The following is a 25593-nucleotide window of genomic DNA, read 5'->3' as shown; positions in this document are numbered from 1 at the left end:
CCAATTGTTCAGCTAAAGATCCACTCTTTGTTGACCGCGCCTCACTCGATTTCAAATTTGCGAACACTCATCCGCCTCCTTTCCGCGATCCACCCTCCATGATAACCCAACTTAACCCGTCACACTCTCATGATTCGCCGGTAAATTCAAGTCCCAGCACGGACTTGAACCGTCCGTCAAAAAATATCCCATGTACAACACGTCCTCTGAAGGAGTCATTTGGCGCTTGGCGAGGTAAAATATCATTTCTGTCTCCCATCCCAGAGCGAAATCTAGACTTTCCGCGTGCGCGAACCTTTTCCGAGGTTGCGCGCCCGTTCTGTTCTATATTCGATATCCTCTTTTTTTCGATTTGAGCAGTCCCCATGGAGGTGTCGATCCACTAACCGGATCCATTGGTTCCTCGTGAATAATCCTCACGCCAGAAGAGCATAATTGCTCGGGAGTGTTGTGAAGTGTTGGTGTGCACATGTGGTAATTTGATTTCCTGGCCACACGTGTGTAGTGACGAAAAATGGATCAGTCAAGTGTGGAGGAGGCTGTCTCGAGCAATCAGGCCATAGAAGAAGAGGCCGAGGCTCAGGCCGAGAGTCAAGATACGGTCCATCCTGATCTGCTGAATAACAATCAGATTGGAAGCAAGTCCTTCCAGCCCATTCCAGCCTTTAGCAACAATACCCTGAAGAAGAATCGGAATAACGTGCCCGTTCGTCGGAAGAACTATGGACCTCCGCCCGTGCCCTCACCTCGACTTTATCGACACAGGAAGATGTCATTTCCTATATCCATGAGCTCGAGTGGAGGTGCAGGTCTCCTTATGGGCTCCCCCGGAACTTTAGGTGGGAATTATGGCAACCTAGAATTGCCGGAATTGGCCAATCGACGCATGCGACGCTTTTCGAATGTAAGCGATGCGGTGTCCAGAAAGCTCTCGACCACCATTGGATGGCGGACAGTGAGTGTCCAGGACATTGTCAATCAGGCCAAGAGTCTCTGCGGTCAGTATATGCGGTCTCGCTTGAAGCGATCCGGATTGTTCAACCGGAAACTGGGTCTCCAAAGACTCCGGAGTGTGGTGAATCTACCCGGCGGGTTGTTGGTGTGTGAAGTGTTTGCTCAATTACAAGCCATCGGGCTTGAACTGGAAAGACTCCATCCTAAGCTGTACACGGGGATTTGTCGTCAGGTACGAATATTGATGCAGGAGATTAGCACGTGTGCTCCGCAAGTGTCTGAATCACACGCTAAGTTAAAGTGTGAACCCAAAGTTTGAGGCAATGTATTTTTTTTAAGCAAAATATACTTTCCATTATTTTTGGACCCAGGAGAGACTACTATTGCAGTTTTGGGGTACTGAGTATTTGTTAATGACCAACCACTTCGCTATAATGAACATTATTCCAACAAAAAGCCAACACTTTGCAACAACCTCAGGTAGTGACTCACTTCTGCGTAGCACCTCAAAGGTATACCTCTGTTTGACGTTCTTGTGCAAAGCATATAATTACATAGTTACGAGCTGGATCAACGTTTGTGTCAAATGCAAGCGAAAACATATAAAAATACAAACTCTGGTAGCAAGACTTTTGGGATGTACTGCAACCTTCACACTTGTGGCGTTGCCTATTAGAGTCGTTTCGAAGAGCGCACAATTGTCCATAACGAGAATACCAACGTATGGCGTTTATGATGATAAAATGTGCTGAACCTCCTCGAAGGAATCATTTCAAATTGCCATGTAGGGCTTCAACTTTCCTGCCAAGGCCATTCGGATCGTCATTTCCCATCATAATGGATGGCCTGCCTCCTCAAAAACTGGATCAACCATCCAAGCCAAATCTTCCACATCTTGGACACATCATACTCAAATGCCAGATTTCAACAGGCGACTCATTGGTCACATTCGTCACAGGCCCAATGGCTTTTACCGACGCTCTTGAAGCAATAAATGCATCAGATTTAAGATTGCAGGCAGGATAGGAATAAAAGCTGTCAATCAAATTGGTTTCAAAAAGTCATATCGCACACTAGCACCAAGGTCATGGCTCCAAACAATCTATCTCATGTGAGAGGTAGATTTAAGGACGGCAAAGCAAGTGAACTCTTAGTTGGAAGTAGAAGTATAGAACAGTCAAAACCAAATCTGAAACTCTGAATTAATTTCAGATAACGGCGGAAGTATGTGGGAGATTACACGACCTCGAAACCAGACGATATCTCTCTACACGGTGGTTAACAAGCCTTATTGAGTGTTGAGGGAAATACCCTAACACATCCTGCCATTTTTGTAGCTTGCAAAACCATTAGGAACGACTTTTATTTCTAAAGCAAATTTATACAAGTATCTTTAATGTATTTTAAGTAATTATACATTATTTTAAAAATCTAAATGGCTAACGGCATTTGGAAAACTGTAATTTTCAATTTGATGGAAATTTGATGCACAATTAGTACTTGACTTGAAGACACGATATGATCTCTAAAACCCCTCATGAGTCGTATGGGATTAAATGGTTTTATTTCATTAGCTTCAGCTCGAAAATGGCCCTGTCAATCCAAACTCAAATGATTATTGGTATTCAATACCACAAAAAGAAAAAGGACTTTTTTTCTATTTTCTCTTAAACATCAGAATAACTCAAAATACTGCAAACCATCACTCAAAACCCTCGAACTTTTTTTAAAAAATAAGTTTGCTTGGGCATTCTGGAATTATCATCAAAACTTCAAAAGGCATTTGAACCACTGTGTCTACATATGATTTCAAGAGACTTCTGAATATATTAGAGTTTTAAGCCACCACAATTTTAATCACTCTTATCATCGGGTGGTATGGATAGGGATTTATGTGTCAAATCTAGCCTTGGGCTTGAGAGCGTGTTCGTCTGTAACGTGGATAGAATCGAAGATGAGCGATGCATGAGGATTGCTAAACAAAATTCAGTGTCCGAGGATAGGACTCGAGCAAAATCTTAATGATTTTTTTCCTTCAACTATGGGGAAGATGAGTTTTCAGGTTGAGGATAATTTGCGAGACGACAAAGCAACCATTTCTTGGTAACGAACGGACGATTTTAGAAAGTGTGATCACTTTTAGTATTATTTCTGCTAGGAGCCCGATGACATTGCTCAAGTGGTTTTCCTTCTTTTTATGGATGGGAGAGGTTATTCATAATAGAAGCTACTTGTATTTTTATTATAGACGTCAGGAGACTTACAACAGAATATATCATTATGTATCATCTGAATCATTCATTGCATCCAAAATATTTTTTATTATAAACAAAATATCTGGCCAAATTTGGGCACAAAATTTACCTGAGGGGACTGACTTAGGACTCATAGTTGTTCTGACCCAAAGAAGGCCGTTTACAGTCCATATTTCAAAATATCCAAGGTTTATGTTCATTTACATTTCATGTTATCGAAAACGGGCTGATTGCTCCTCATCAACAGTGCAAGTTTTCTATATATCCCTTAATCTGGAAAAGTTTTTAAAGCAATCATTGCTCATTTATTTCATTTGTTAACTGAAAAACTCATGACCTCATTTGATGTAAGCACATGAAATATTGTCTACAAGTGCCTGCTTCTTAAGCCAACATTTTCTATTATTTTTTGACATTTTGTCAAAGTGTTGAGCATCCAAATGACTTCAAAAAGGGTGCAAAAGCCTAACTTTAATGAAAAGGAACACCAAAAGGCTTAAAAGTTTAAAGTGTAGCAGAGAGGCCAATTTGCTTCAGGAACGTTTCTTCCTACTTTTTGAGACCCTCATATGTAAGTATAATGATGTTTCTGTCCGACCCTCTATGTAACTGAGCAGAGCCCAATTTTTTAAAGCGAAGAAGTATATCTTAGATCGAGAAAAGGTCGTACTATAGTGTAAAAGTTAGATTCACTCGTTGGCTTTAAAAAACTGCGCTCAGCTTTCTAATTACGTCAAGATTAAAAAGCGCAATAGAGCACAACATGAAAACTCCTTTTGAGTCAGCGTAATATGAGCTGGAATTGGTCTCTTTTATAGGATAGAGTCCACATTAATGCAACTCATGTCACATTCTGTTTGACGTCATGCATATTGATCGCACAAAATATTTTTCACATTTGATTTTGCTCGACTCCCTAAAAGGCTCTTTTATCCATAATAGGTCTGCGAATTTTGAATGTCAAAATTTATGCCTTGTCATAATGGAATATTGAATTAATGTACTTGGACAGAAAAGAAGAGAACCGTTTTTAGACGAGATGTTGGGCACTTCATTTTGAGTTTGGAATGATCAAAGGTGAAAATACGTCCAGAAGACATAAAACGATACTGTCCGAGAAAATACATTTAATATAAAAGTGGCGCAGTTGAATAAAGCGTCGCGACCGAGTTAGCCATGCTCGGTTTCATGGGTTCGATCCCTGGTCTCATCCAACCAATATTTTTTTTTGAAATGTTTATTTGCGAGAATACATCTCAAAGGACATTACATAGGTATGAATTGATCTTTGATGGAAGCGTTCCAAAGGTAGTTTCTAGTGGACATTGACACCAAGATCTTAATCGATAATTGATGATGAAAATTGCTTAACAGCCATGTAATGTCCTTTGAGATGTATTCTCGCAAATAAACATTTTTTAAAAAAATAGATAGGTAAGTAAATGGATTTATTAAAATAATACTCTCGTCAACAAATTCTGTTTTGAGGGTTGATATCTTAATATATCAAGTATTTCGGGTTCTGGGTAAGCAAAAGCTTGTTTTCACCAGGAACTGGGCGAGTGTTACAGGACATTGACGTTACAGGAGTCACGCTCCAAGCAACACGGTAACTCGAGTTGAAAGAATACTAAGTGAATGTGAAGATTCGAAAGAAAACGTACGAGTTCGACCTATGAAGAAGGAAGGGACCAAGAAATGGAAAGCAAAACGACATTATGAAAACAGGTCGAAACCAGTTTCTTGGAAATGCAAAATGATTACAGTATATTATTTTTCATTTCACATAAGGAAAGGTGCACCCTTAAAAAGTACACTATTGAAAAAAGGTAAACAATGTCAAATGCTGCCTTTGGGAGGCTACACGGGAGAAGCTTTGTACTTGGTAGATTTAAAAGGAAGCCTTTTAGGTTAGACCTTTTTCTCAAAAACAACAAATTTCGAACAAAATTGAGATTATGTTATCTGCAAGTTATCTTTAGTAATAGATTTAATACGCTCTGCCTAAATTGATACCTGTTAACATGACTGTCCAGACTTGCCTATCTCAATACTTGCACAAGGTTACTAATATTTTTGTAATGTACTCTCTCATTCCTCTCTGAATCCGATTTTTCACATTCAATCGCTAGAATGTATCATTTGCGAGTAAAAATGAACATTGACACATGTGCCCTACCTATCATAAACTTTTTCAAACTTCTGCTTCTTACGAAATATGAATGTGTGAGCTCTTTTTGGACATGATTGACAGCCAATCAGTTCGGTCTCTAGTTACAATCAACTTTTGTTATTTTTGAAACCACGTCACAAATTGACAAAGACTGCTCTTGATATTAAAAAAGAATGTTATTTTGGCCAACAATGTCCACCATCGGTCCCTTGCAACATATCGTTTGGAATATCTCAGGGCAAATCATACCTTTCAATTTAATGTTCATAATGATCTACTAAATGAACTTTATTCTAATCATGAGATCAAATGAACTCTGAAAGCTTAAATCATGGAAATTTGAAGCTTTATTGTATATGAAGGGTCGTTCCAATTGTTTTAAATCAATTGAAGGAAAACATGTAGGAAAGAGGCAGATATATGGGATATGTTCATTCATTGCGCGGTTCCACTAATGTTGCACTATAATCAGAAGATGCCAATTTTAATTTACTCAATACTACATATATTCAATGTCAGTGTAGCGCAGGATTTATCAGCTTTGTCTGCTATGATTTCTTCATAATCTCTGTTAAAAGTGACCCTCTCAACTAGTGAAAGTGCAGCAATCTCCTGTTTTTGGCCTCCCTTTTTGCCATATGTGGAGAATGACTTTCTTTGAACACTTCTCAGATGGACAAAATCAGACTTTTCACTCGAGTTTTTTTTTTAGATTTGGACGCTTTCATGCCAAAAGCTCTCAATTCCCTTCTCACTCAAATTTTGCTAAAAATGGCCTTATTGTCAGTTTTAAATCGCATTCCTGATTCTCAACCACTAAAGGGAGGCAAGGGTGTTGAAATTTGGATCCATTTTGAAACAAGTTTTGAATGAGGATTCAAGTTCAAATTTTGACACTTGAAATCTGAAAGACTTCTATTAGTATTGTGTATTTAAGAACTTTACTAGAGGTCATGTTGATGAATGGGTTCCCAACGTGTCACTTACAACCCGTCAATTCGGATGTCTTCAATAATCCCTAATTTATCGTGGTCCTTTTTCAGGTGGCCGTCACAATCACCTCGGAGAAGTCGGTGGGCAATGTCTTGAGTTCAATCGCTCGAGAGTTGTTCAAGATGGACATATCTTGGGGGAAAATTGTCTCTCTCTATTGTATCGTTGGTGGGTTGGCCGTGGATTGCGTCCGCCATGGCCATCCTGAATACCTCTTTGGCTTGGTCGAGACCATGGGTCTGGTCATTGAGCGAGATGTGGCCACATGGATGGCTCAGCAGGGAGGATGGGTAAGAAACATACCTTCAATTGTTCGCTCACTTTCCAAGCGATTTGCATACGCTCACTTTCCCAGCAGCTGTTGCGAACTTGCGACCGTAGGTAGGAAGAGAAAAAAGCGCACCTCAGGGATACGACAAACAATGGTGTTTCCTGGTATGTTGGAGTCATAAATTATGGTAGGGAGGAAGTTATGGTTATCTGTCAAGAAGGGATTGTCCTTCGTGACTTTGGCCGAGAATGGAAGCATCTCTTGATTAGCACCTGTCGACAAATCACGCCCTCATCTCGGGGATGGAGGTTCCATGGTCAATGTTGAGTTTGGCCCATCCCACAATAATTGAAATGGCTTTTGATAAATCAAAGCCATGATGAGTCCGTCAGGTTTCGCCACTGGATTTCAGTGCGTTCCATTGATGGCGAACGGATTGAATTTTGAACGAAGTATTTCAAAGAGTTGTTCACAACTAAGAAAGAACGGCTTTAAATTAAAAAAAAAAATATGTATACATGTAAATTTCTTGATTGACACCCTGAGGAGCTGATCACAATATCAAGTCGCGACCCCTACCGCAATCAAAATACAAGTTGGCAAGAATATTTCCCTTTTTTGGAATGCATTTATAACCTTCATGAAGAATGTTCCAGCGTCATACAACAGAAAATGTTTCCGAAATTCAGATCTTGCCTCTGGAGTGGGTTGTTTTCATTGGGATTCTCACTCTTGGTGCCCATCTTTTCTGTCTCTCATCACGTTTGAACCCTTCCATCGGAGCCATCAATTGTGCTTTTTGATGACGAGAGGTGGAGGCCAATCAGATAAGGGATGCCATTAGTACGCCAGGCAGGTCTTATTGGTGCAATTGTATTTCCTTATGTGCCTGAACCATGATTGAATCCGTTGAACACCTTCGGCTGACTAGGCGTTGGGTTGCGTTTTTTGTGTGATATTATTCAGCACTTTCAATGGGTTAAAACATTTGATGGACCCATTGTGTGTTCCCATCTTATCATTGGATCCCATCGAGTTGTGATGACTGACTACAACCGAAATTAATGGTTTCTTTTGAGTGGTTGTCTCCCAACCATCCTGAGCGTTTAATCATGGCATTCTGGAATGCTCAACTTTGGCCTCGAAGCGTGAACAGTTGAGCTCGTGTATAGGAAATGACAATATCCTAGTTCTATTAATGAAACCACCACTGATTCAACCCTCAGGCCTGACGACGACCCGGGTCTAAGTTGGTGAATGTACGATTTTGAATGAAAAAAGAGTCTCCTCAGAGGATTATTGGAAGCCGCCTTGAGCTCTTTGCTTGGCCTGACTCCTGGTTCGTTTCGATACGCTTATGAGCCAGATAGTCGAAACCAAAACAGCGACAGAGGTGCTGGGGCAGGATATTTTGTGGTGCAAGGAGAGATCTTGGGGTCTGGTGGTTGGTTGGTTGGTTGGTTGGTGGAGTCTTGCATCGTGTACCTGTTAATTATCTTTTACTACCTCTTCCACTCGTGAGCAAGGATAAAACCACCAGGACAAGGATCAGCAGGCCTACCTCATGTTTTCTTCTCCTTATGCTCCGTGACTTCAAAACGAAACAGAGAGATGTTATAGAGTGTGTGCATTCTTCTTTGGAAGACTGTAAGGCATAGAAATCAGATCCAACTTCTGGTGCTTTGAGGGTTCAATTATTTTTTGCAGAAGTTTTATTTCACAATAATGTTTAGCTATATCTCATTCGAGAAAACATCAATAAGAGAAGTAAACGAAACGTGGTCAAAAGCAAACTCGCACACAAATAACCAACGTCTAGTCTAATCTGGACGACAAAAAATGCAATTTATTGCCCTAAAATATCTTGCCCTGCTTGTTAATCAAATTGCCTTTTCAACACTAATTTTACCATGCGCTGCAATCAAAACATAGCAATCATAGATGTCGCTACTTTTTCCAATATACACGCTGCAGCTCTGTCAATCTCTTTGAAAACCCAATAAGCATCCCACAAAACCCAAGCAAAATGTCTGCAATACAACATTTCTGACTCATCCGTCCTTTTTGGGATCTCCAGATCCTGCAGCCATCTCTCTACTCAGAGCATCATTAATCTTTCCCAGCATACTGTATTCCCGATTTCCGCACGGATCGCACCTTGCGTTCATTTCGATCGATTCCCGGTCTCTCTCTTTCAAGGAGGTTAGTTAGCTCAATCCTGCTGGTTTCACGTCTCCAACCCTGAGGTTGGCCCGTAGCGAAAGTGGTCCGGTCAAAATTGAGCATCCAATTTGGTATCCTTCTCCAACCAAGATTAATGGGAATACAAGTCAAAATGATAGTGGGCATTCATACCAGTGAAGGTTTCGGCCTCTCGGATCTCGGCATGCGATCCGACCAACAGCTTCTTATGGATTTGCACGGACTCAGGGCTCTTTGCTCCTGAGTGGGAGTTTTGGTGTTTTTTTTCTTCTTTAACCCATTGTTTTGACTTAGGAAATGCATCCTGATTGCTCATTTGGTTTGGCGAGGGCTGACTGGCAACCATCCGGATGCACATGTATGGAATCTGTATTTAAATTAGCCTCCATTCAGACTGAAAGGCTGCGGGATGAGTCGACAAGATGGGAGATAAGTGAAACAATGGGAGTAGCCAATTTCCCGCTGTCATCATATCGGATGCATAATTTGCCCACCAGGCCTTTTCCCCACTTTTTTTCAAATACCCCTGAACTTTGCTTGGAGACTTGCCATAGTTGCCGAGTCATTGGCCCACATATCTTAATTGAAGATCATACCCTTTTTCGATCTGTTAGTTGAGCTTCAGAATTGTGACCAATTCTCCACGAAGTACCTGGCTCTTAAGAAGCCGTTATAGAGCGGAAGCAATGAAATACACCATATCAGCTGAACTGAAAGGTACTCCGGGCAATTTGCTGCATGGTCATAAAAAACTGTTAGCCCTGCTTTGTGTCATAGACGTAACCTGGTGTCAAATATCAGCTTCTCAATGATCCTCGCATGTGTGATATTCTTACTCTAACATCGAATTTTCAAATTTGGCGCTCTTTGGAATAGCGATAACACTGATGACGACTTTGTCAGAGCAGCTAACTGATGACCACACCATCTACATTGAGAAACCAAACGCAAAAGCTATATACGTCACCTATGCGTTCTAAGAACTGGTTTGTCTGATTTGCTCGCAAGACATACTCTTGGCTAAGTGCTTTGTGACAAAATCTCAGGGCAACTCTTCTATGAGATTGCGACAGCGGTTTTCATTGCACTCAATCCGGATTCTGAGGAAGTAATTGGGCGGATAAATTGGGGGTCTCTACTTAATCTCATGCCTCGTTCTCCTTACAATTTGCAAAGCACTTGGCATTGGCCGAGGAATGACGCCAAGCAGGATTACTTAGCATCCAAATTGCATTGGCACGAAATCGTCGGAATTAGTGTATTTTGAAATTCTCCCCAAAAAAGTCAATGAAAGTGAAAGCGTTCTCGAGCAAACACTTGGCTCTGGTCCTTGAGTCCATGGAGTGTTCTTCTCCTCCCGATGATCCTCATCATAATCATCATCGTGATGTTCGTCGACTTTGGCCGAGGTTTCCGTCATCTCACTCACCCATTTATTTACGTGACGCGGCAAAAATTCTCCCCACTCTCCTCGCACCTCCCTCTTCCTCCTTTGAATTCAGGGTACAAAGACCCCCAAAAAACTTTCATTTTATAATGCAAACATCATCAATGCACATCTTGCAGAGCCTGCAAGCCTCCTCTCAGAAGGAACTCAGTACTAATGAGAGACGAAAACCCATTTCATTCCCGACTGAAATTGGGGCTCCACAAATCTGCAGCTGTTTGCCAGCAACTTCTCGGCAAGTCAAGGGCGTGGCTTCAAGGTTAATGGGATATACATTTCTTCACTCCCCCTTGTGTCTAGTTTGGGTGGAAGAACCTCACATCATATCTTTAGTACACACATCACCTAGCTTGTTTTCAAACAAGGACATGGCAAACTTTTGAACGCTAGCCAGAATAATCGGTGATTAAGAATTGATACATAAAAGAGGGCCAAACAGTCAAAGGATGATTTGGCGAACAGGGTTCCTTTTGAAATGAGGTGATGACATCAATGTCCTATCCAGATCTCTCGAGGTCCTTTTGCCCCGCATTAATCAGAAGCATTGACCTATAATCCTTGATTTATATCATTGACAAATCCCCTTTGCAATGGAAAGAGCCGATCTTTTCAATGAATGACACACTGTTTGCCCTGAAGCACTTGATCCCCAAACGATAAATCGATCCTTCTCTTCAATGGCCGGTCCTTCCCATCAAGACAATTTAACATCCACTTGGACATGCGAGTTGCTTGTCAAAGACCAGTCCTCTTTTTTTCGTCCCTCTCCTCCTCGTCTTTCGCTCCAATTATCTTGACCTAATATAAAACCGGCTTTTGTGGCCACCAAATCTGGAATTTAGGATCAGGCAGTGACAATTCAATCTCAAGTCATTGCCCAAGATGAGGCAGCAATGGTTGAATTTGTAACTGGGGGTAATTCGATGGGATTGAAATACCAAGTCTTGAGTACCCTCGAAAGCTTCAAGAGTCTAGACGACGCCAGATGAATAAAGATATAAAAGATCCAGTTCTAGAAATGAGCCGTAGATGGCCGGATAATTTGAGTGGAAGAAGCCAAGCAAGTAACTAGTTTGTGCTTTTTGCACGGTCTAACAAGGTCAGCACACATGCCACTCACCGTAAATATTCCGCCACTCTTTTTGATGCATCTGGAACACTTTTCCTTTGTCTCAAATCCAATTCTGATCCTTGTAATTGGCACCATTCTGAAGGGAAAGTTTGAGTCTCTTTTTATCATTAGAAAAGTGGTGGAACTATATTCAGATTTCTCTTTGTACAAATTGCTTCCTTGTTTTGTTTCAAACCAAGCCACACAGCTTGATCCGACCCTTTTGTATTAAAGGTCAAGCAAGTTCTTGGTGGCATTCATTTGAGATTTAATGTCTACCCGTGGAATCACGTTTCTGAGTTTAAAGGGCAAAAACACTTTTACCCTTTTAGACAGTGATGCAAAGGAGGAATCTGTAGAGGGCAAAAACACCCATCTGACTCAGATTGTACGTGTAGAAGGTGCCCAGTAAGCAACTTGAAAGGGTTGAGATATGAAACCTCGGTGAATTGAAACGGCAAAATGAGCTTCTGATTCACGAGTTTGAGCGAGCAAATACCCTGACTTTGCACAAATACACTTCCCATTGAATTAATGGGCCTTGGAAGTGTGCAAAATCATATCCGTTCAAAAAGAATAAACCGTTAAAGACGTGGAAAATTGGGCTGCCATGAACGAAATTTTGGGCAGAAGTGGCAGAGCAACGTAATCAAGATTTGTGATTTGTTTCGTTGAACGAAAAAGAGTTGACAAGGATCAAGTCATCAACCAATAGTTAAAACAGAAATCGATGTCAATCTCAAATTTGCCCTTGTTAGCGTGCATCAAAGTGCCATTTATCGTTGCCTCTGAGAATATTGTGGCTGAAATGTGTTATTATGATTGGAGACCAAAAATGTGAATCGTGGGAATCTTTGGCGTCGGAATCTGTCAAAATCTGTCGATATTTTACACGTTCCCGTCACGTTTTTGTTTCCACGTTCACTGTATCTGACGCTATCCAAAATCCAAACAACGAATTCCTGCTCGTGAGGACAAATCAGCACGCAGGTTTCGTCATTGTTGTCCCTCATAAATACTGATTTATACCAAGCCAGGTACGTTTATCATTCGCCTTTAAAGGAGGGCCAGTGGTATATGTCTCATAAATCATGCCCTTCCGGGAAATTGCGAATGTTTCCAAAAGGTGGAGTCTCTGTGTTTTGGTGCCTTTGATCAAATCTAGGGTTGAAAAGGTCAAAAGGAACCAATTCAAGTTTGAAGTCAATAAAGAGTGATGACGGATCCTTTTTCATCCATTGAAATCTAACTTAGCTTGTACAACCTAGCTTGTACAACCAAACTCGAACAATGCTGACAAAGGTCTGGTGTGGAATTGCGAGGGTATTGCTCTCGTCAGAATGGAGATCATGATAATCTATGGAAGTCGTTATCTTTTTTACTTCCCTGTGATAACCGTTCAACAGAGTTGCTGAGCTCAGTGAAATCTAGTTTGTCAAGTGGCATGCATGAACCATGAGAACTTGTCTATTTGCTCTTAAAATCAAGCAACATGGTACAATTCAATCTAATGGCTATTTGGCAATGACATTCCTCACCAAACCATGCGCATGGGCATAAAGAGCCGGGGTAAGAATGTCATTTTTAACCTTTAGATGGCCCGATACAGACATAATATTTGGGATGTAAAAAAGGGTTGACACTTGCATGAACTCTATTGGATGAGAAAATGGAGCTTTGATCAGAGAGAATGAATGACAAAAAGAACAGCCAATTCTCACTCTCACATCCCAATGAGGAAATGGCCCCGAATGGTTTGTGGAGGTCACAAAGCTAAGTTGAGATATGACTGACGTTGGTTGGAGGGTAGTATGTTTCCTTTCTTAAAGAGCAGTTTATGACTTTATCTGAGTGTAATCCAGAGCCCTTGAAAGCTTTGGCAATTACCAAATGACAAGCAAAAACTGGATGCAAATTGAACATACATGAAATAGTTGGACAATCTGGAAATTGAAATGTTGGAATCAACCAAACAATTTTCTTTTTGTACTGATTGAAACTTCAAGTTTGCATCCAATGCATTCATTTTTTGGCAATGCATCCAATCAACCTCTTTCTCCTTCATTTGACAAAGCAAATTGCAACAATTTTCAGTGTTTCAAGTTAACTGTTGCTTTTTTACATGTAAGTAAAAGTAGCGATTCAACAGCCAACATTTTTGAGAATAGAATGTTATTTGGCTTTTCTTTTCATATTTCTGAAACCCTGGGCTAATGCCTGATTTTCAGTAAACATCAGCTGACGCATGATCTGTAAAAAACACCTGAACAGATTTGAACTTTCTTGTCATAATGCATTGTAAGAATGCTGGTTCTTTCACATATTTTCAATGTTGCACACTGAAGAATCAAAATTTATGACTAACAGAAACTCGCTTCTCCCTGTGATATGATTTCAACCAAGGTCGATCAAATCGGGTCTCCAAATTGTACTCGGGTTCTGTCTCACAATATTTGCAATGCCTTTTGCAATCAGGATGTAGTCAAGGAGTTATTATTTGTGGTTTATCTCGGATCATTGGTTCTCCTTTTCGGGCTCAAGGCGAGAACGAGTGAACGAAAAAGGCAGGATCTAGCCTTGACTGGCTAGAATTCACACCATAAAAGTCGTGCGAATTGCGCAAGCATGAAACGGCGATGAAAACGCCAAACGAAATGAGGATCTACATTTTCTCGGAATCATAAATCAGGCCGGATTTTCATGGCCAGAGGGCATCACATGAAAATCCATCGATCAGGCTCGTTTTCTCTCAAGTTTGGCCCAAACAATGACATGAAATTGAAAATTCTGTTATGGTCGAAACCAATGCTAAATCATTACTTAAGCAAACAAAAAAAATAGGGTGAAGAAGAGCCGTGGCAAATTGCGGTTCGGGAGTTAGTTGCCGAGAACTATTGCATTTCCTCATTCCTCGTATATTCGTATGGTGATGTTCGAAGAATTTTAAAAACCATGTCGGTGGTGCGATCAATTGAGAATCCATCTAACACCTCGCAAAAAGTGCATCGCCGAACTTTGTTGCCATTCAATCTTGATACCGAAAACCACTGACAAAAACACGGATCAGCAAGTACATACTGTGTACACTAAATCCCATCGGCCTTCGATAAGCTTAATACCAAAGCAATATGGTGCCACATGATTGGCGGCTGGTTCAATTTGGCAGACGTCCAACCCATTTCCTGGTTGTACATACAGTAATTCAGAGTCAAGTCTGATCTTTCGAATTTTTTTGGTCGTTTCATCTTCCGGCCCGGTTTTGTCACGGAGCTCCTCAAACAATAGGACAGTTTTTGCTCGTTGGAACGTAATTGGCAAGTTTCGAGTCAAGTGCCATTAGTTCGCTCCTTCGCTCTTTCGCTCGATCTTCACCAACGAACCCTTGGAAGTGGGATTGAGGCCAGGGCAAAAGAAGCGAGTTCTCAGCTCAGGTTTTGAAATTTGAAACCAGTCTCAGATTTGAGACACGACTTGACACGTCCGTACTGCTTCTCACACATTATTATAATGATAGTCTGGGCTGGATATTGAGAGGAGGGATTTCCTCGGCTTTACAAGACGTGCCTTGGGCTTTGTTGATTGAAACTGTTTGGCGGGCAAAGGTGGGCGCGCAGTTGTGAGACGTAAATGCTGTATTTTCGCTAACGGCTTGAAGGCTGTTGTTCATGGTTAATCGATTCATTTAGCGTAAGTGACCGGAGACTATTGGATTCTTTTGCCTGCAACCTGACGAGTCTGTTAACTTGATATGTACGTTGGTTATCCTGGCTTAATGGCGCTTATTTGCTTTTTTTGTAAGTCTCATAATTTGGTAGAAGAATTTTCCACTTCGATGTAACTGCTATCGATTTGAATTTGTTTTGTCGATAGGCGTAATTTCCCAAGGTTTCCTGTCTACTTGTTTTGGGTGTAGCACCCTTTCAGTTCCTTAAAGCTGATTTGACTTCATTTACATTTGGTACGCAATAATTGCCACTTTTAGTCATCTTTCACGACAATTTTTTTTCCGTTTTGGTCTTTCTAAAAGTTTGCTGACCGCTATTTAAAAAGCATTCCCAGGTAATATTTAAATGAAAGATTATTGTTCGTTTGTTCAGCGTTTTGTTGGTTTAGGCCGCCTATGACTTTGCCTGTAATTTAGCAGTCATGGGTATTTTGGCTTACATTTTCTCATAGTCATTAGCACGAATGTTTAACTTTTCTCAAATTCATAACTACCAATCGATTATCGTGACTGGCAACCAAAATGGACTTTCACCGAAGTAAACTATTTGGTATCAGGTAGTGTACTGTGCGTCGTCTTTTTGAGTATTTTTGGGGTTGTGTCCCAATCCAAGTTTTAGGGCCAATTGTAGAGCCTTTTTGAGATCACCTTCAAATCCTCGAGAATCCAGGCTAGTTCGAACAATGAAGTCCATTTTTCTTCTTTCTCGGGCTCCTTCATTGTTTAATTGGCTTCCCTTGTTGATCTGGTCGCATGTTTTTTAAATCTTAAGGCGTTTTTGGACCAAAATTTAATACTAACCCTTAATTCAAAGGCTAGCCAAATTGTCCAACTCTAACTCGTTGGTAGATCAGATATTATATAAATTTTGGTTTAAATGGCGATTAAATATTTACCTTCTTGAGTTGCTTCGAATTATATTCCCAGTAACGATAAGTATCCCTCAGGACACAAAGAAGTATCTCAGAAAAAACCAAACGTAAGGAACTGAGGTGCTGGTCCCAACTGAGCCTAAAACTGAAGTTCTTTATAACAACTTTGAGGATTGCATGATGAATGTGTTTTACCCCAGAGAAGGTTTTGCCTTGCCCTCTACCCCTGAAATGTTCCTTTTGGCCCGTCGATAGTCCGCAATATTGATTAACACATTTTCTTCTCGTCTCGTTTCCGGTAATTCGGACGAAAGAAAAACAGTTCCTATCCATCATATTCCATAAATTCATAAATCGATTGGAAGCTTTGCCAAATTTAGTATGTCCGCCTATCCATTTGCCTATTCAGCAAAGTATCTCATGCATCCTGGATGGATCGCCGATTTGAATCAACTCGGGTTTCCGGTTATTCAACAAGCAGTGCAGTTTCAATGTCTTAAAACACGCGACGCATTATTTACTCATGGGTATCAGTTTCATTAGTGCTTTTGACATTATGCTGCATCGCAATATCAATCCTTAATGATTTAGTGAAAATATAATGGCGCTTAGATGTTGATGAGAACGTTGATTATGTTAAATCTAAATCAATGCAAAATCTTCGCTTTAGATACCCTTTCAAATCTGAAGCCTCATGAAATTTGCCTTTCGCCCTTGCCCTTTAAAATTGGCTGAATTAAAAAAGATCAACTTGGAGCCGGGATGAAACGAGTCAGTTTTCTACCTTGATCTAGAAGGATGATGAGTGATGAGGGCCTATCTCAGTTCTTCGTCGTTGTGTGCATTGAAATTCATGAACTGTGCTCAGTCGAAGTCCCGTGAGGTTTCACCCCATTATTACGGCGACAAAAGAAGATCAAGTATTCAAAGGGACATCCTTGACGCCCGTGAAGCCATGAGCATACATATGAATGAATAGGTATGCAGTACCACTACATATATTCACGCCCGTCAAATGAGAACAGAACAGGCAAGCAGGACGACCTTTTCGAATAGGATGAGGAGAAAAGAATCTTCGTGGGAGGAATGAGAGAAAGATCACAAATGCAGATTTTCTCCCCCTTGAATGGGACTCGGAAATGGAATCCATGTGATCAACATGAGCACGTCTTAGATACGGAGAGGGAATGGGTATATAATTATTACATGATCAGGGTTGGTTATGAGATGGATACATGTAAATTTAATGACAATGTTCTAATATTGGCGCAATGTATACAGAATTATCCTCACGCAACCCCTTCACTTATGGGAGGTCACTTCTCCAGGAGGTTGATATCCTTAATGACACTCATTTAGATACCCTTTATATCACCCAATGTCCTGATTTGACGAATCCGACACTTGAGAATTTGAATAAAACCACTCTTCAATTTCAACATTTTGGTGTTTTCCGACTTAATGGGCCTCCCTGAGAAACCAACTCTTTTTGTGCACGTTCGTAAGCCAGTCGGGTTGGCAACGGAAGAGACAACAACTTAACGCCTGACCCATTCATATTATCCGAAATTAGCATTATACATGATCGAAAGATTTGGCCAAACTTCAACATGGTCGCCCGCAGCAGATATTGAATTCAGCCAACGCTACTTTTAAAAGGCCATATTTCAACTTTGACAAATTAAGCTCTTACGCCAATAACAAAAAAGTGAAGCGAATGTACATTGATTTGGAATACCCCTGCGTACATATCGTTTTGAGAGAGTTGAGAAGAGAGAGAGAAAGACCTCATGAATGAAATCAGTACACGTAGTTCATATTATTTAATGATGAAATGTTTTGGTTGCTAGGATGTGCTACGTTCAGGAAATTTCTTATGCACTCTGTCCAGCCTATCACTTCAGCATGACCATGAAAAAATCATGGAATTCGTGGAGCTTGATCCCGTCCATATGTTTTTTGATTAATTCGTTTTTGTATTTGACGGAGCCGACTTGATCCATTGCATTATTTCAGCAACCTGAACCGTTAAACTCAAGAGATATGAAGCCAAATGCATTTTGCTTTTGAAACACCCCGCACACTGTATATACAGTATGTGTGTGTCTCGATTGAATCATACCTCGAATCTACTTCTTGAACCAGTCTCAACTCGAAGCCTTATAGAATGATAGAATGATCTTTTTTATTTCTAGGCTGCCCTATTATCGCGATATCGACCACCGGATGAGGATCACGGGGTGTTTCAGATGATCGCCCTGTCCGTGGTGTGTCTCATTTTCCTCCTTGTGGGCATTGTTTTTGTCATTCGCACCGTTGGAAAGATCGCTTTAGGCATGAATCGAATTCAATTCAGGCCTCTGTCAAATTTTGTTACCGATACTGTGGAGGAACCTCCAGAATGAATTGTTATCATGTCGTCAATAAAAATCAGTCGACAAACCAATTGACCTCAGTTCTTTTTAATAAGCTGCTTTTGGCGGGTAAATGCGTAATGCCTACTGACAAGATCATGTAACGATACATATATATATATATTGTTTGGCTGGAAAATGAGTATCAAAGCTGCTGCATGCTAAGTTGCCATTATTAGAAAAAAGTGTCTACCTACAAAGAATACAGAAAAATGGGACAAGCGATATTTGTGACGTGAGTTTCCAGAACATGCTGCTCATGTCCAACTTCAATTTGGTCAATATCCAGGGAAGCAAAGTCCGCTGCCATCTGTTAATTGTGAGCTGGGATCGGATGCGAGCCGGCAATTCGAAGTCTCTCCATTTTGTGGACAATGTGGTAGGAGTTTCGCAAGAGATTGTAGGGGAAGCAGCTTTCTAGCAAATCCATGCTCAACCAAGGGGATTTCTGTACAATCAAGTCCAAAAGAATGTAGACTGATTCGCGATTCCGGGCCTCTTCTTTGTTGCCTTCTTGAGCTAAACGTAGAAGGCTGGATGAGGCCAAGGCCAAGAACTCTTTGAGACGATCCTCAATGTCGTCGTGGCCGCAGATGGTGAAGAGGACACCAAATATTTGGTTCACAGCTAAGGCCAAACAATGGATGTTGTTTTCATGACTGTCCAAATGTGGCTAAGAGAGAAATATAAAGTTTGTTTATTGACGAAGTAGATGAAGGGAAATAACGGGAGTAATCTCGTCAAGTTGATCTTCAAGTCAAACTCAACTTGGGGAGGGATTTTGAATAATATACGTGGGGTTATCATTCGACCAACCACTGAAATTCGATATCATAAGAATATAAAGATAATTTAAACATCATTTTCTTCTGAATTTTGTACATTCCCAGAAAATACTTTTTATAAAATTCAAGCTTAATTTGACCTTGTGGCCTTTTTGTACCGCTTCATAAAATAGGGCACGAAGAGTCCTTATTTCTAATTATAAAGCCTAATACCATGTCATTGTTGAGGGATAAAAACAAAGGCAAATAATAAGAAACAATACAAATATGGTCAAAAAGGTCAGGAAAATAACATCAAGTTGAAAAGTTATGGAATATCACGAACACGGCAGTTTTTTTCTCGTTTAAACAGCCCATCATTATGGTCCGCGACCTTTTAAAATAGTCTGATCAGCTTATCCCTTATTGCGAAACATGCATAAATTGTCAGGACAAAAAAACCTTCCACAAAGTTAAACAATCCATTTTTTCCTTAAATTTCGAGTCCCACTTTTTAGGTCAATGATAACGCCCTAAAGACACAGTCCATCGTCATCATAGGAATAAGGAAAAGTTCAAGTTATCATTTTTTTTGTTGCTTCAAAAAAAATATCTCATACTCTAAAATGCACGAGGAAGATAAGTTTTCACATGAATCCCAATCAATTTTTAATCGTGACTTAGATTCCTTTCTGCAAACAATACCCTGCCAAGCCTACGTTCAAAGGTGCCTTCAAGCGGCAAAAAAATTAAATTCTTTGTCAAACCAAATGTTATTTCAACCGAGACGTGACTTGAAGAGAACTTATTTCCAAAGCAGCGATTAGAAACCCGTTAACGGGCACTCGTCTTTTTATATTGTTCCGATGGCACTCACCCGATATAAACTCGACTCGGATCTGGCCAACTTTGGGATGGTGACCGCCACAAACACCATAAGAAGACATGATTCAACGTAGTCGTTTTCAAAATCAATCTTGGGTAAGGCTTGAACCGTTTGGAGGAGCAAAGGATCGATCTGACTGACGAATCCGGCGGCCGAGGCCATTTCATTAATAATCAGCGATTGCTCCGGAACCGTGTGCTTGTGAACATCCTCGATGGTGCTGAACAAGAACGGGATCCTTTCCTCTAACTGAGCGTTCAGAGCCTCGTACAACAACTCTCGAAAGCTCAGGATCACCCCGATAATGGTCATTCTCTGCAGGAAATCGAACCAAAATGAGAATCAATAACAAGTAGGAAATTAGGATCATACACTCACCTGCAGGACGCTATCGATGTTGCTCAATTTCTTGGCTAATTCCTTCATGATTTCGGGTTTGTCAAAGTTCGTTCTCAATTGGACCAAGACCTCTTCGTTCTGGCGGACAATCTTCTTCAATTCCTGCACTTGCGATCCAATGTGCCACATGAGGTTCTCATTCAACAACCGGATCCCGTAGGGGCCTAATAAAAAGTGATATTCTTTTCAGTTCTACAACACTTTGTGCGGTATTAGTAATCAAAAACCAAAACTACCGTAGTCAAAAGAGAAGATATACTTTGTATGAAAAACGCGCACCAATTAAAAAAAAAATAGCTTCCGTAAGAAACGTGCCTTTCTAATCTTTCTTACCAATGAGCTCGGTGAGTGATCTGAGTTCATTGGGATCCGAGAACTCTTCCGCATTGAATGGAATGGCGCCTTCAGCCGTAACGGACACAAAGGCCTTCAAGGAGGATGAAGCGCAGATGTGACCCGCGCTCACTCGTCTCAAGAGGATATCGCTATACCATTGAGTATAGGCGGAGGCAATGGTGGGCTCCCCACTTGAATCCGTTTGCTGGGTTTGTTGCAACAAGACGTTGTTGAAAATCCGGGTGATATCCAAGTGAACGCAGTTCTCCACGCACTGTAGAACGTTCATGTAAGTGCGAACCGAGTTGACCAATTCCGAGGGCTTGGCGATCTCCGAGGTGTTGGGCGAGAACAAGACCATGCCGGCCAAGGCTTTGGTGAATCGGGACTCGAGATGGGCGTTGAGATACTCGCGTGGAGCGAAGGTGTATTCCCAAACACTAATGGAGGGCGTGTAGTTGATCGAGTAGCACAGCTCGGTCATGGCCATGTGCAGCTTGTCCATGGTGGTGAGGTCCTCGCGAGTCTTACGGTAGCTCTCACTGCCCGGACGATGACCGAGTGGTTGCACGTGCTTCCGAGTCTTAAGATTGCTTTTCTTCTTATTCACCACCTATTAGGCAGAGGTCATTTTAATAGGCTTTGCTCCGTTCATGTTCAATTATCCTCTCTATCTTCATTAAAATTAAGAAAAAAGTCAAGAGAGAATGCACCATCCAAGAATTGCTTACTTTCTAACATGGCTTTAAAATTTGTAAAAGGGACAGAATTTCGCGGTAGGTTGAAAAATTCGATACGGAACCTCGTCCATGTCAGTTGTGACAGTTCGCTTTGGGGGTCGTAAATTTGCCAATTCGTCCTCACAACCCTAAGGGATTGGCCCCAAAAGCCTACTATTTGGCTCAAATTGCTTGAAATGGCATTCAAGCCGTGCGCCAATGTCAAAACCATCTGCTGTAATCATCCAAAGTTTCCTTCAAGTTGTGAAGAGGGATTGGCAAACCCAACCAAAACGTAGGTCTACAACTGACATGGATGAGTCTTCAAGGAGGATTTTTTGACCTTTGCCCAAAGTTTGACAAGTCTAAGGATTGGTTCATAATGGCCACAATTAAGGGTAAACTTGAAATCAAATTGCCAAATATATTAATTGTGAATCTGGGTCTTTGTTTTGATTGAACAAAAACAGTAGGTAACAATGGGGCACCAAAAAGTTATGTTAGGAAATCCAATGTTTTTTTTTTTGTTTACTGATAATAAATCTTGCCCAAAAACACAAATTATAACACAAAAAGACATTGTGTTTAGCTATGTCGCCACAAAGTATACAGTAACTAGCCCATAAATGATTGAAATCATTCATACATCAAAAACCTACTTAATTTAAACAGGATCGTCTGGAATCTTACTCGCACTTAGCATGCGTGCAAATTACATTGTTATTTCCATATAAACCACCTAGGTCAATCATTCAGTGGTCAATTATAACGAAAACGGACCATCGAAATTGATCATTTAGAAAGAGCTCTAGCTTGCTCGTCATTAAGAAACTCATCATTCCAACCTACCTCGGTGATGTGGGCAGCGCAGTGCTTGGGCAAGAGTAAATCGGATAACTTGCATTGCTCATCACACACAGTGGTTATGATGTTCTTGGCCTCCTTGGCCATTTCGTCTAGGAACATGTTGATCACGCTCAAGCTTCTCTCTCGGATGTGAATCCGCTCCTCGGGACAGAACTCGTTGCTGATGTTGGAGAAATGCCCACAAATGAGCGGGAAGGCGATGATGAACCGATTTTGAGCTGGGAACTCCAGGCACATTTGGAAGTCCTGCTCGAACAGTTTCGAGTAGAAGCAGTACAGGGACAGATCCGAGGTATCCGTGAGTAGGTCCTCCAGACTGTCCACCATCTTGGTGTGAAAAGAGATCGTGTTGACGAGTGCAGCCGTCGTTTTAAAGGTCTCCAAGAAATTGGCACTGTTCTTGCCGTGAGCCACGTAACTTTGCAGCCGCATCCAGTCCAAGCGCAAGCCTCGGAAGTCAAAGATGTGATCCGGATCCTCGACTTGGTCCACGGACACATCAGAGATGGTTTGACAGATCGAAGACAGTAACACATTATCGTCGTCTTTCATGTGCGTTAAACCCTGATTCAATGGGAAAAGCGAAGGCGTCAATTGTCATGTTTTGCCATTATGGCTTTGGTTTCGTTGATCTTTTTGGCTGGGCGTTACCATATTCGGATTACCTTTTTAAACTCTGATCTGTTTGACACTTGGGCAATAAGTAGTAAAACCCTCCTCAAACCTATTAATGCAGTCGCGTGATGTTGTGCCGTACATATTTCCGATCCATCTTCACAACTTGACGAAAACTTGCCAAAATATCCCCTTCTTTTGGCGCAAAAAGGAATATTGCAGTGCATGAACGCCATTTTCTGAAGCTAGGGCAAAAAGGTATCTTCCGATTGTGAGGACGGTTTGGCGAATATTCGACCCAACATCACGCAACTTTATCGAGAGGTTCGCGGAAGATTTTGCTACTTATTGTGTATATCTTTTGACACGTCGATTGAACGGTAATAGGTCTCGTGAGCATTAGGGCTGGCTACCAGTAACTACTATTCTTGTGTCTTCTTGGCAAATCAACGGATTTTAGTTCCAAACTCCTTTTTGCCTTTTTAAACGACGTTTTTTAAAAAAATGACTTACTTGCATAGATTGCTTCAAGGCTACGGCGTCGTATCCAGCGAGGTATTGGATGTAGTAGCGTTGGATGACTTGGCCGTACTTGCGGACCAGCGATCGGATCTCCTCCATGTAGAATAACAATTCGGGCAGGCACCGGTCCACCAGGTCCTCGGGCACCGTCTTCAGTTTGGGTGGTGGGTGCTCATGGTGTTGAATGAGCCATATGACCTGGGTAGATTGAAAAACAAAATAAGACAGGAGGTGTTGATTTGATACGAGATCAGGGTTAGGCTGGTCAGGATTTGATTAACAGGGTGGGTGAAGGTACTCGGGATATTACTGGCTTAGTAAGCCAAGATAGTTGGTGTTTCTAATTTTGGGGGGTTCGAAAAAGGCCCAGACACATTTCGCTATTTCCATCCAAATTAGATGAACCCAATGATCTGTGGCGCTCAAATGTCATGATTGACTTGGCGGAGACGGCTCACAAGCTAGGCATTGGATGGAGTTGAAATGGAACGGCGTTTCAAAAAAATGTTTTTCATCCGGACTCACCTCATCCCGTGAGAAGCACAGGCCCATAAAGATGAACAAGGCCTTGGGCCCCAACAACCCAGGTTGATCCGAGCACAACAAACTGAGTTCGCGCAAGGCCGAGCGGAGGAAAGCCCGCCGTTCTCGATGGGAGGTGGCCGCATTCTGCATAGCCGCATTATAACACTCCTTGACGATGCTGATCAACTTGCTGTAGCCTTTGATGCCTTCAAAGAACTGCTGGATATATTCATGGACTTGAATGACCTCATCCCGAAACAAGACCATGACCCAGCTACTACTCAAGGTCAATGTCCACAACTGTTGCGTGGGGCTCGACTGCGTTAACAGCGGGTGAATCACGGCCAGCCCAAACACGATCCAGCTCTCCATGGTCTCCAAGGACAGATACTCGCACGGGATGGTGTCCGTGTGCGCCGGGTTCAACAAGTGCTGGGGATTGGACACCAAGGACAACATTTGCGCCGATCGCCATTGCTCGGCGCTCAAGTTTCGGCGCGGGTAAATTGAGCTCAGGCTGGTCAGCGCGCCGGTCAGCGTGCGGGCGTGCGGCACAAACTCTTCGGACAGTTTTCGCAACGGAACCGAATACTCGCGGATCAATTGACCCAAGCGCGGGAACGACGGGTCGGCGTGGCCGTGAATGAGCTCGTGAGCCGCATTGAACAGTCCCAGCACGGCTTTGCGGTCGTCCACGGTGGACAAGAGGATCATGAGGCGCACATAGAGCGTGACCACGTTCAGATAGAGCTTGGTCAAGTCGAAATTGACGGTCAAGTCCAAGGTCAAGTGACAGACGTCGATGGTGGTGAGCAATTCCGAGACGTGATCCCGGAAATCCAGCAAATCCACAAACGTGTAGTAATACAGCGACAGATTCTTGAGGATCTCGTTTCGCAGGGGCTGGAGGGCGGGTTGGAGGGCCTTCAGGTCCACGCTCGGGAAGTTCTTGTCGATGGTGCGGATGGCGCTCTGCAGGCTCTTGTCCGACAAGAAGGCCGGCTTGCTCTGCTGATCAGCGCACGCTTTCTTGATGTTGTAGATGCGGGTCAGCATGCCCACACAACGGTTCTGCAGGATGCTCAGCTTCTCGGCCAGCTTCTGCTGGCTTATGTTGATCAGCGAGTGGGACATGGTGCCGGATGGCTAGGCGGGTGGGTCACCCAATCGGACCCGCACTGTCAACCCCAAACGAACCAAACGAATCAATTGAATGGAGCAGCTGATCATATGTTACCTTAGAACTAGGGGCAACTTAGGGCAACTGATGGGAAAGGGGCACCATGCCAAAGAAGAATAACCCCCAAGAGTGATGAGGTTTTCCAGATGTCCGTGACCAGGGCTTGTTGAACCATTGCCGAAAAAAGGAGATCGTTCTAGTGGCTTTGTAGAGGAATTAAACGTTACCGTTTCCATTATTCGGTGGAAAGCCTCAATCTGGAAAAGGCGAGGTTTTGATGTTTAGTAAATATGAAGTGAAAACAAATGACACCGATGGTTATTTATTTGATCTCATCAGCGGCAAGTAAAACATTGCATTTGAA

The 25593-nt window shown here is 41.9% G+C and overlaps 2 protein-coding genes across 3 annotated transcripts; one reads left to right on the top strand and one right to left on the bottom strand.

Moving 5' to 3' along the window:
* The first annotated feature begins 6 nt into the window (after positions 1-6).
* Positions 7-18448, top strand: LOC131879755 (bcl-2-related ovarian killer protein homolog A-like). Of its 2 annotated transcripts, XM_059226165.1 has the most exons (5): positions 7-234; positions 361-1186; positions 2167-2178; positions 6426-6665; positions 18198-18448. In XM_059226165.1, the coding sequence occupies exons 2-5, from the start codon at positions 515-517 to the stop codon at positions 18405-18407; spliced, it is 1134 nt and encodes a 377-aa protein (XP_059082148.1). In that variant the 5' UTR covers positions 7-234; positions 361-514; the 3' UTR covers positions 18408-18448. The 2 variants fall into 2 exon arrangements, with proteins under 2 accessions (XP_059082148.1, XP_059082149.1); XM_059226166.1 differs by lacking the exon at positions 2167-2178 and having other exon boundaries at positions 7-1186.
* On the bottom strand, positions 18449-25294 carry LOC131879753 (membrane-associated protein Hem-like). The gene is made up of 7 exons (XM_059226160.1): positions 24050-25294; positions 23516-23722; positions 22370-22951; positions 20799-21414; positions 20445-20629; positions 20058-20381; positions 18449-19089 (listed from the first exon to the last, which is right to left on the bottom strand). Exons 1-7 carry the CDS (start codon positions 25181-25183, stop codon positions 18730-18732), a joined length of 3408 nt encoding a protein of 1135 aa, XP_059082143.1. The 5' UTR covers positions 25184-25294; the 3' UTR covers positions 18449-18729.
* Positions 25295-25593: the final 299 nt, after the last annotated feature.

Source organism: Tigriopus californicus, chromosome 4, assembly GCF_007210705.1.
Source record: "Tigriopus californicus strain San Diego chromosome 4, Tcal_SD_v2.1, whole genome shotgun sequence".
Lineage (NCBI taxonomy): Eukaryota > Metazoa > Arthropoda > Copepoda > Harpacticoida > Harpacticidae > Tigriopus > Tigriopus californicus.
The sequence above is the reverse complement of the archived record's forward strand: the minus strand, read 5'-3'. Positions and strand labels throughout refer to the sequence as shown.